General features: G+C 42.8%; 1 protein-coding gene across 3 annotated transcripts in view; it reads left to right on the top strand.

Moving 5' to 3' along the window:
• The window catches only part of APLP2 (amyloid beta precursor like protein 2), a 23,536-nt gene extending 12,682 nt beyond the window's left edge, over positions 1-10,854 (top strand). For 2 of the 3 annotated variants that reach the window (XM_085316766.1, XM_085316764.1), the window contains 9 exons: positions 577-735; positions 1,132-1,260; positions 3,501-3,600; positions 4,163-4,333; positions 4,940-4,975; positions 7,814-7,896; positions 8,734-8,808; positions 9,269-9,424; positions 10,227-10,854. In XM_085316766.1, the coding sequence (XP_085172892.1) occupies positions 577-735; positions 1,132-1,260; positions 3,501-3,600; positions 4,163-4,333; positions 4,940-4,975; positions 7,814-7,896; positions 8,734-8,808; positions 9,269-9,424; positions 10,227-10,328 (1,011 nt within the window). In that variant the 3' untranslated portion in view covers positions 10,329-10,854. The remainder of the gene's footprint in view (positions 1-576; positions 736-1,131; positions 1,261-3,500; positions 3,601-4,162; positions 4,334-4,939; positions 4,976-7,813; positions 7,897-8,733; positions 8,809-9,268; positions 9,425-10,226) is intronic. The other variant, XM_085316765.1, reaches the window with a different exon arrangement.
• The last annotated feature ends 6 nt before the right edge of the window (positions 10,855-10,860 follow it).

The raw sequence follows: 10,860 nt of genomic DNA, 5'->3' as shown, positions 1-10,860 counted from the left end.
AAACAGATTTCAAAGAATGGTTTAAGTTCAAATTAGTTTTCTGTCATCTGTGATGCAGTATAATGATATTTAATGAGCTGTTCTGGTCCATTTGGAGATACTAGTAGTGACTCTTCTAATAGTATGTATTGGGATTTGATCCGAATGTACTCTGATGAAAAGCCCCCTCTACACTACTTTTGTAGACTTTGTGTATTCAGATGAATGACTTTAGGGTGAAGGGATCTATCTTGTTCCCATTGTACAGGGTTGAGGGAAAGATGCGATGTTACGTCGTTTGTTCAGCTGAAAGCACAGTCTGCACTTCCTGACTCAAGAACTGGAGATTTATCTGCACGGCCATGTGGCCTCTTCATAGACCTTTGAAACTCATCGTGAAGGAAGTTTGAAAGGCAAATTGCAGCTGTTTAACAGATCCTGATGCAGACTTCGTATTTGCAATTTAATGTCCTTCTCTCCTACCATAAATGCCTAGAGCATGCAGTGTAGGGCAGGCTCTGTTTATTCTAAGGAATTCTGAGAGTGAGTGCCCCTGAAGAAAGCAGCTTTTCATCCAGGCCCTTGTSTTCCCTCTAGCACTTCCAGGCAATGGTTAAATCTCTGGAGAAAGAGGCAGCGAGCGAGAAGCAACAGCTTGTGGAAACGCACCTGGCACGTGTGGAAGCAATGTTGAATGATCGCCGTAGGATTGCCCTGGAGAACTACCTGGCTGCCCTGCAGGCTGACCCGCCCCGGGTGAGTTCCTTCGACCAAATGTATTAGAGTGGGTTGCTCTGGGTAGACTGAAAGCTGGGAACAGTTTAGTGAGAAGACTGCCTGTGATCTGGGGCAGATGCTGGGAACAAGTCCTTGATACAGCTTTCTCTACCATATCTGCACTGAAGACCTAGCCGTGAATCCTCTGAATTGTATCGTTCTGTGCTTGCTGTTCGGTTAAAAAAACCCTCCACGCTTTCCAGTGTTCATGATGCATAGTGTTCTGAGTCAAACAGACCTGGGTAAAAAGAGGTTATCTGAAGAGGTTAGCACAGGTGACTGATCTACCTGGGAGCAAAGCAGAATCACATTTCGAGTGCCATATTTCAGCTGTAATTTTTATTTGACTCAACTCTGCTCCCTCAAATTCTGCAGCCTCACCGCATCCTGCAAGCTCTGAAGCGCTACGTTCGTGCTGAGAACAAGGACCGACTGCACACTATCCGCCATTACCAGCATGTCCTGGCAGTTGACCCAGAAAAGGCTGCACAGATGAAATCTCAGGTAGAAGAATGTTTCTGTCGGGAGAGGCTTTGTTATCCAGCAGTGGCTGTCAGAGACTCTAGAAGCCATGCRTCAAGTCCTCACGCTAATATGCTGGGTACTATAGCAACTTGACATACTTGTGCACTGATCTCTCATTCTGTATGCGTATTGCCTGTCACCAAATGTGCTGTCTGTACAGTTTTCCTTGGTATATAACCCAGTGTTAAGAATCTAGTATTGAGATAATGCCTTGGAACATCTGTTTTTAACCACAGATTACTATTGGTCACAATAACAAGTCTAGGGCTTAGAACTAGTTCAGTATCATTTTTGTGTCTCTTTTCTCAAGCAGCCATGAAATTGTTTGCTGGGAATTTGGTCATCTTTGAACAGACTTTAATTTCTTTCAAGACTTCGTGTCTAAATGTTCCTTTCATTAGTCTTATTTTTCAAGATACCTGTGCTTTGGGTGTGTGGAACCATTTTTGTGATATTACTTGTAAGCAGAGTCTTGTGCCTTTGGCCAGTTTCCTTGTTTTCAAAGTGTAATCTCATAATTTTGCCAAGCARTTGACTATAATTGTTAGTTTTATTAGAAAATCTGTTTTGATGAGTTTATTTTGCTTTGCTGCAGCATGTTTCGCTCTTGAGTATCCAGAAAGTCATTTTCCTCCTGCTGGGTAGTATATGTGAATATGTTGCTTCAAATGAGTGTCAGATCTGACCAGCACAATTTTAAGAGTATTTGCAGATATTCCGTAAACCTATTGAGTTATCTCCCARTTTTTGTTTTTGCCCCCACTCTTAAAATGGTGGAAGATGTACTGAAGGGCCCAGAGTGAGAATGGCCTGTTAACATTATAAGATCCTTCCAGAAGGATACATCTTTTCACAAGTTGAGAGAGAGAGAGAGAAGCTGACTTGCTAGTAGTAGATTTAGGAATCTAATCTGCATTTTATGAGACTGGAGTCTGTTCCTGTCACTGCTAGTGAGGTGCAGGTTGCAGTTACTTTCTAGAAGTGAACCTTACATTCGGAGGTGCCTGGTCCTATGAATTTAATGTTGATTCCAGGAGCTAGTGCAGTACTTCAGTTCTTGTCTGTCTGGTTTTCTGCCACTGATTTTTACCTTCTCACTGAGCTGCGCATCCTCAGAGAGACTGGTAGTAGTTGTGATATTTACAAACTGATGTTTGGCTTGTGATGCAGAGTATATGGTAGTGTTTTCAGAGACAGCTCAGTGTATCAAACACAGTCTATCCTGACCTTTTATTCTGATGCTGCCAAGAGCCCAGGAGGGAGAGCATGAACTGTATGCTTCAGCTGAAACCTAAACAGTCCTTAATTCATTCTGAAGGCTGCAGTGTCAACAAATTGACATGCAAGGAATGTGGGTGGTACAGTTCAATTTCCATTCGCTTTACTTTTCAGATGCACTTTAAGCTCTTAAATCGATTCACTTGATTGACAAGCTGCCACATGTAAAATTAAATTACTTTCATCCTTGCTCTGAAAGGTCAGGTACACGTCAGACTGTAAAACAGGTCCATTCAACTCCTTAGCTTTCTCCAGCATTTGCCCATCCATATTAATGTTTCTTGGTCTGCATGATCCCTGATTATGCAGCACCCTCTGCAGGTCAGGCCTGACTTCACTGGTGAACTGGACGCAGGGAAGAGTAATTTGAGGTTGCATTGAATTTGCATTTATTGCTAATATGAGGGGAGAAGACAGTTGCCAGTATAGGATATAAGGGGTAGAAGCCAAATGTAATATTACTGTTGTTCTGAAAGGCACCTTTGTTCTGCAAACAGACTTGRTAAATAATACAGTCCACTCCCTTTGCACATATATTTTCTATTTTTTAAATATATTTAAAAATTTTAAAATCCTTTAAAAAGGATGAAAATTCATTTAGTGAAGCGCCTAACTAGTAGTTACATGAGATTAATTGTGACAGTAGTCAGGGTACGGGAAATAGTTTCAGTGCTTTTAATACAGAAGTGATTATAGTCAGCTGAATGCTTTCGCTCACCCCCAGCCCTTCTGAAAATACTGAAAGTGTYGTGTACAAATGGCCAGCTCCAGTGAAGCATGAAGTATTACGAAGCATCAGAGTATTGGACTAGATGAATCTGTCATCCCATAATATTGCCTGTCATGGCAAATCCAGCAGTGGGTATTTCATTTAATAACTGAAGTACCAGTCAAGCAACTGACAGCTTTTGCCTACTCCAACACATCTTGTGTGTTTACAGGTGATGACACATCTCCATGTGATTGAGGAGCGAATGAATCAAAGCTTGTCTCTGCTCTACAAGGTGCCCTATGTGGCTGAAGAAATCCAGGATGAGATTGGTGAGTGACTCTCGGTGCCAGCTCCCATGCCACCGTGTTAAGCTAGGATATTGTAACGAGTGAAGTAAGCCCCCAAAAGATTGCCAGCTCCCTTGAGGATGCCCTCAATGACAAGCACTTGGGCTTAGGTGGAGGCACCATGAGGCAGATATTTTTCAATACAACAAGTCGAAGTAGCAGAGTAGCTTGTCCTGAGAACAATCAGTTTCCTTAGAAAAGAAAAAAGAAAAAAAAAGCAACATTCAGGCTAGCAAAGCTGTCTTTCAAGTTGAGATAATTTGAAATAATTGAGAAATTGAGATCAAGGAATATAAGCAGCTGCTTTACTCTAATACAGGAGCTTAATCCCATCTTGCCAAAACCTCTTGCCCCTTCAGGTGTCTTGGCCCTTGTTTATATGTTTTTCTAGCCTTGGGACTTCAGCAGACAAGATAAGATAAGATGGCAGCTCTGAGCAGTGTTCCCCTGCAGCTCTGCGTCGGCTGCGTTCAAACTGTCTGCCCCTTTCTGACTCTGCCAGGCTTCATGCAGTCTGTGTATGCTTTTCTCCTATTCCTTTTAGATGAGCTACTTCAGGAGCAACGTGCAGACATGGATCAGTTCACATCCTCCATTTCTGAATCCCAGGTGGATGTCAGAGTGAGCTCTGAGGAAAGTGAAGAAATTCCTCTAGAGGGCAAACCTTTCCGTCCGTTCCAGGTGAAAACCTTCCCAGCCTTGTCTGAAAATGAAGGTATGTGGAACCGAAAACGTGAGTTCACTTGCTTTACAAACTGTAGTCACTTTCTCTTAGCTAGCAGACCAGCTCAGTGGCGTCRGATGCCCCATCCCTTTCGGTCATTAGGAATAAAATAGTTGCCTCAGCAGTACTCATCAGTCTGTCCATTTGAAAGAGGCAGGGCTGCTAGTAATTTGTACAGTGCCGCTGCCTTGATTCCTGTTTCATCTGTTTTCAATATTGTTTTGCCTCTTTCCATTTTGCAGAGAGTGTTAATTTTTTTTTTTAACTGTGTGACTTAATTCTGGAATTCATTTTCAGTCTTCAACCAAAATGCTCTCATGTAACGCTAAGCCTTTTGTGCTGTGATCTGCTGAAGGGTTATAGGAATTCCCTTCCCCCCCACCCCTTAATATATATGTTCTCTGTGTCAACGGGTGTTGACAGCTGGCGTGTGCRTGTGTATTTATATTAAAAATGTTTGAACAGGGTTCTGAGCTTAAAGCTGTAGAATAAAAGCTTTTCTCAGGATCTGACTCAGAAATCATGCGCAAGCCTTTTTTCCTTTCTCTCTTAATCTCCTTTCTCTGCTATTTTTGTTTTTGTTTTCCCTCCTGCTAGATCCTCAGCCGGATTTGTACCATCCAATGAAAAAAGGTTGGTTCTAAGCTGCTCCCTCACAGTGCTCTCTGTCACTCTCCTACCTTCTCAGTGTGTCTGATAGCTTCATTTTAGTTTCACACTCGCCTTTATTTTCATTTCCCTTCTCTCGTTTAGATCAGCAGCGTACAGTTTTACAGTTTTGCTTGTTTAGGGCTTGTGTTAGAAAAGTGAGCTAGTCTGAGTATTTGATTCTTTGTGGTCCTCTCTGATGTGCTAGCAAGGTGTCTCAGAATGCACAGGTTAGCTTCGTCACCCTCAACAAATATGGGCCTAGCAGTCTGTCTGAAACTGGGCAGTACTTCATATCTCTGCATTTGTCCTCATGTTCATCATTCTCAAAATAAACTTTACAGTGCTGGTGGCAAAAAATCTAGAGGCTATTCTGYGTGCCATGGAATCTGTGCTTTCCATCCGATGACAGCACTAAACTAGGAATGAGGGTGCTACAGCAGACAGGCTCTRTTTTGCAACTAAGTGCCCTCAAAGATATTATAGAGTACAGCTCATCAGGAGCAGGCAAGCTAGGAGATTTCTTCATTGTGTTTATAGTCTCCTTGYCATCCCCTTTTCACATGTAGCATTTCTGTGTCCTAGCCAAGTCCTATGTGGTTGTCCTRTTCTGCTTTAGCTCTTTATTGATTTGTAGCAGAGTGCCTGGCTAAAGAAAAGGGCTGACTGGGTTGTAAGAGCAGCACAGAGGTATTGGAGTTAAATGAAATCCTTTCTGAACCTACTGTCTCAGGTAAAGATCAGGCCCAGCTGATCTGCAAACCCAGATTTATTTCTCAAAGTAGGAAGGGAAGGCTCGTTGTCAGAATGCTCTTGCAGTGCAATGATACGTGTACRATGCGTTGGGAATAATCCTGTCATTTTAATCTGCCTTTGTTTCCAAATGCATTGTGCAGAATTTCAAAGGAGAGCAAAGGATTTTGGTAGTAACTRTTAAATATGAACACAGGTAATTTTGTAGTGTAGCAAAGGCCAGAAAGCTTGAAACCCTTTTCATTATCATTGTTTCTCTACAAATGTAAATCACCTTTGTCCTCTTGTTGAACAAGGTACAGCTAATTCAGTGTACAGCCTGCACTGGAAAGAACTGGGATATCCTTTAGTTTGATTCTTGGCTGGTTGTGGTGTTTTTTTAAGGATGCTARGTATAGACTGATTTTTCTCTCTGTTTAGGTAGGTGGAAGAGTTTCTGATGGGGACAGGGATCACTTCCCATTTCCCCCCCCCCACTTTTCTTCACTGTCTTTTCACTGTATTTCACAAGGGCTGCTGGGAGTTTTGGGAGGGCGAGYGGAGGGTGGAGAGAAGGGCGTGTGTGTGTGCTTTTCCTGAGAAAGTATGTAATCTAAAATGTGCCTTTGAGCTGCACGAAACTGGATCTGTTATTTGGTACAGCGCTCGGTGACAAATAGCAAAGCTCAGTGCAGAGCTCCCAGCCCTGGAGACTATGCTACATTGGCTCTTGAGAATTGGATAAAGCAGCCATAGGCCAAAAGCTGACACAGTAGTTCTCTAAAAACTATTTGTGGCTGGTCTCTCCAGAAAATCCAAATCATTAACTTTCACAATAACATGACCTGCTTCAACAGCCGTGGGAAGTCAGGCTGGCAGTCTTGTCCGTGCTTGGAATCTGATTACTGTCTGCAAAGAACCTTGCAGGAAAAGGGGATGTGGTAAAGCCCTAGATGCTTCTTTGGGGAGGAGTTGGAGTGAAACGTTAGTTTCCTTGGCATTTTCAGGCAGTAAAAGCTTATCGTGGTAAAAGCTTGCCTTGGAGCCAATTAGCCTTCCCTTGCATCTCATCAGAGAACACGTGCCAACTTCAGCAGCAGTTGGCATAATGTCTTAGCTAACCTGCAAGCTCAGCAGCTTGTGAGGAGGGCGTATGCAATCACCTGCAAAGTGTTAAGTGCTGTAGTAATATTTTTCCCACCTCATGCTCCTCTTTGGAGATGCACTGCTGCAGGGTTCGGGCTTTGTCGTTCTCCTGCACATAGTGATAATGGAAAACTCACAATCTCCTAACATGTGCTGTCGTAGGTCTGAGTATCGTGCATCGGTCTCTTCTTTTGTTGATCTGATCTATTTATAAATGTTTCAGATTGCAACAGTTAATGCAGAGCAGCCTTCTGTTAATTGATAGTCTTTTCTTCAGCCTATGCTAGTTTCAACCTAGAAACGGTTGAGTGATGTTCTGGTACACAGGGTARCGTAGCTCTGAGCTCCTCCCTTGCCTTGGGATTTATTGTTTCTGGACTTGTGCCAGATATGGGACAGCTTGTTACAGAGACAGCATGGCTGGTGACCTTGAAATTCTTGTTCCTGAGGCACTTGCAGATGCGCTTGATTTCAGAAGAATGGATGATGCTGACTGTGTGGCTGAAAGTGTTCCCTGTGCACTGGTCCTTGGTGGAGAGGATGTGTTCTTTAGTTACGGGGGTCATGTAGAGGGAGTGGTGACCCTGGCTGACGCCTGCAGAAAGGAATTACGTACTCACAATTCATACTATATGTTGCCTTGGACCTTCTAACAGCAGCATTTAACCAGTATGTAATTCTGGATTTACACCTCAGTATGTTTTGGTGAGTCCTATCTGCTCCACTCATTGCCATCTCATTTCCTTTCATTAACAGAAAACCCCAATATCACTTGTCACTGTAGCATAGCTTATGAGCTCCCCTTCTGACACAACAGCATGAAGACAGATTAAAAATCAGCAGTTCATGCGGTTAAACTCACTAGCCATGGCAGCTCTGTAGGTAGTCATTCCTAAAGTCACTAAGGGGCTGACTAATGGTCTTTGCCTTGCTCTTTTGGTGCAGGTTCTGGCATGACYGAGTTGGATGGGCTGATTGGCGCTGAAGAAAAAGTGATTAACAGCAAGAACAAAGTGGATGAAAATGTGGTGAGCCCTCCAACCTTTATTTTGTAAAGCAAAGCCTGCCATGGACACTAATTAATATCAGTGGCTTATTTCCACRTCTCCTTCCTGCTTACAGAATGTCAGTGTGTTCACTACCCATATGGTATGGGGGAGGTAGTTTTCTGACTATTGTAGACTTTTAATACTGATAAGCATCAGAGGGTGGGAGGGTGAGGGAAGGCGAGAGATCTAGATCTTCAGCGGTCTAAGCTGGTGAAGCGTCTGATTCAGTAATTGCTTTCCCAAATGCAGATGCTGTTGATAAAAACTTCATTGTGTTAGGTAGCTTTCTGTCTGAATGCACTGAAATTGGTGTATTCCACCTGTCTCCCCAGGTATTTTTGACAACAAGATAGGCCTCACCTTTTTTTCAAGGCAAGTGACTCGGTAGGCACCCGGTGGGTTGGAGTTAGCAGTAGTTCTATCTGTAGTCTGAAAAACTTGCTAGGTCCTAGCAGCAGCTGCCTTGCCTCAGTTACCTGGTTTTTTAAAAAATGAGGGTTTTGAGGACTTACTTTCCCAATTGTTTCAAAGCCACAGGTTAGATYTTACATGACAGAAATGCTCCATCCCAAACGAGGACCTGGTTTTAATTTGGGTCTTTGCTTTGAGGTAGTCTAGACTTTCCTAAGGTTGCAGTACTAACTTAGTTGATTCTRAAAGTGGCAGGCTATCTCGTGCCTCTGAGAGCAGGGGAAGGATGGTAGTGGTTCTTGAGCCCTTGCTGCTAAATGTTARAGGTCTCTTCTGGCTTCGTATTCTTTGTCTTGCCTGTTTCTTGTGGCTCCTTTCGTAAAATGGCTTTGTAACTATTTTCAGGTAATTGATGAAACCCTTGATGTGAAGGAAATGATTTTCAATGCGGAGCGTGTTGGCGGGCTGGTGGACGAACCGGTATGTGTGCGGGCACCCAGTCTATTGATTAATAAATTCCTAAAACTGGATTTCTGTTGCTCTGTGTCACTGAATTCCAGGGCTTCAGTATGCTCGCGGTGCTCTGGAGAGTTATGCAGGGTATCGTATAGCACTCCATTTCTGCATAAAGATAACAGTAACTAGTGAAAGCATGTGCATGATAACTTGACTCTTCTGCTGCGGAAGTGTTTTGCGGGATAGGAAGGCAGCCTGGGTCAGTATCTGTCCAACCGTGTAAGTGAAGAAACAGTTTTGTGTTTAGTATCCTTCTGCCAGAAAGACTAAATATTCATGCTGTCAAGTAATGAGAATCATGTCTTGATACTGCAAATGGTGGAAGACCTTACCGGTGGACGTCTCTTAGGTGTGCATTTTATCAGCCTAACTCCTGCATCGCTTCCCCTCTACAGACCCCTGTATGTTCTTTTCTTCCCTCTAGGATAATGACAACGCCCTTCGGGATGACTTCAGTTTCAGCAGCAGTGCCCTTATTGGGCTCTTGGTGATTGCTGTTGCCATAGCTACTGTTATAGTCATTAGCTTGGTGATGCTGAGGAAGCGGCAGTATGGGACCATCAGCCATGGAATTGTGGAGGTGAGAAACAACTCGTGCTCCATAGCTGAGGATGAAAATAGTCAGCGTTGACTCACATGTTGTGTGTAGGGGGTGAAGATGGCAGTGTTGGCAGTAGCTGCCAAGCCATCAACTGCTTTGCTCCTAGCTAGATGGGACTTAACGCTATAGATGCTGACATTTTCATCGCTTATGTATTAACATGCAAGTACCAGTCATCAGCATGCCATGCTGGGACCTGTCGCTTCACAGTTGTATTTGCTTATCACAAGGAATTCAATTAGCCTTCCCTGTCTGGCTCAGGATAGGATTTAACAGTAAATGAGCTTTTCAGGCGATATCTTTAGTAAAGGAGTAAGTCAGTCAATCTGTAGTAATTTGTCCTCCCAACTAACATAGCAACTATTAAGACATTATGATCAACTGAACGTGGAGAAGTGGTTCCTTCTTATTCCTTCCACTCCCAACGTGCACATTTCTAATGGCAGCCTGATGGAGTTTCAGAAGGCTGCATTTCTCCTTTCCCAGACGGTGACTGAAGTAATAATGACCTGCTTTGTGAGAGAAGAGGGACCCAAATTTGTAATGCTAGCTAACTTAATAGGGGTCTGGAGAGAACATCCCCAAAGAAGCAGGGACAGGCGGGAGGCATTAAGACCTGAACAAGGAACTCTGTTAAGGGAATTATTTTTTATGATTTGCTTGTTTTCCCATTTACTTCTTGCCAATGTATTCATCTGGAACTTGCATAATGGCTGCTGTTACTCTCAAATAAGGCCTGCAGATACTTCCCTTGACCAGTAATTGTCTGGCCTTTTTAAAGGTGGACCCAATGCTTACCCCAGAAGAGCGGCATCTGAGCAAGATGCAAAACCATGGCTACGAGAACCCCACTTACAAATACCTGGAGCAGATGCAGATATAAAAGAGATGAAGATGCAGCGGCCCTGATCAGAAGAAGAGCGGGGCGGGAGGGCCAAAGTGGTCCAGCGTTTTGAATCAGCTACTGACCAACAGTTGCTTCAAGAGGACTTCATCTTACATTCAGAACTCTTGGATCATTAAGACTATAATTACTACTGTAGAGTTGCAATTTCCATTCTTTTAAATGGGTGAAGAAATGATAATATAACAATATGATATATAAATCTCCTTAAATGGGAAAAATGGATCTATTGCAAATATTTGACTGAGATGTAGTTTTCTTTTTTTTTTTTTTTTTTTAACTGAAGAATACCAGTTCCGTTGTACTGTTGTCTGATACAAGCTCTATATATATAATGGGAAATGTTGATTTTTATTTCTGATAGACCACCTGTATATTGAAGGTCATTTGTACCAGCTCGCCTTGTAAAAAGGAGACAGTTGTGGCTCTTCAGTCATTCTGGCTTTTATATATAAAGCAGTATTCTTTTTTTTTTCTTTTTTCTTTTCTTTCTTTTTTTTTTTTTTTTTTT

Source organism: Rhea americana, unplaced genomic scaffold (assembly GCF_003343005.1).
Source record: "Rhea americana isolate MKP2758 unplaced genomic scaffold, rheAme1 scaffold_48, whole genome shotgun sequence".
NCBI lineage: Eukaryota > Metazoa > Chordata > Aves > Rheiformes > Rheidae > Rhea > Rhea americana.
The sequence above is the reverse complement of the archived record's forward strand: the minus strand, read 5'-3'. Positions and strand labels throughout refer to the sequence as shown.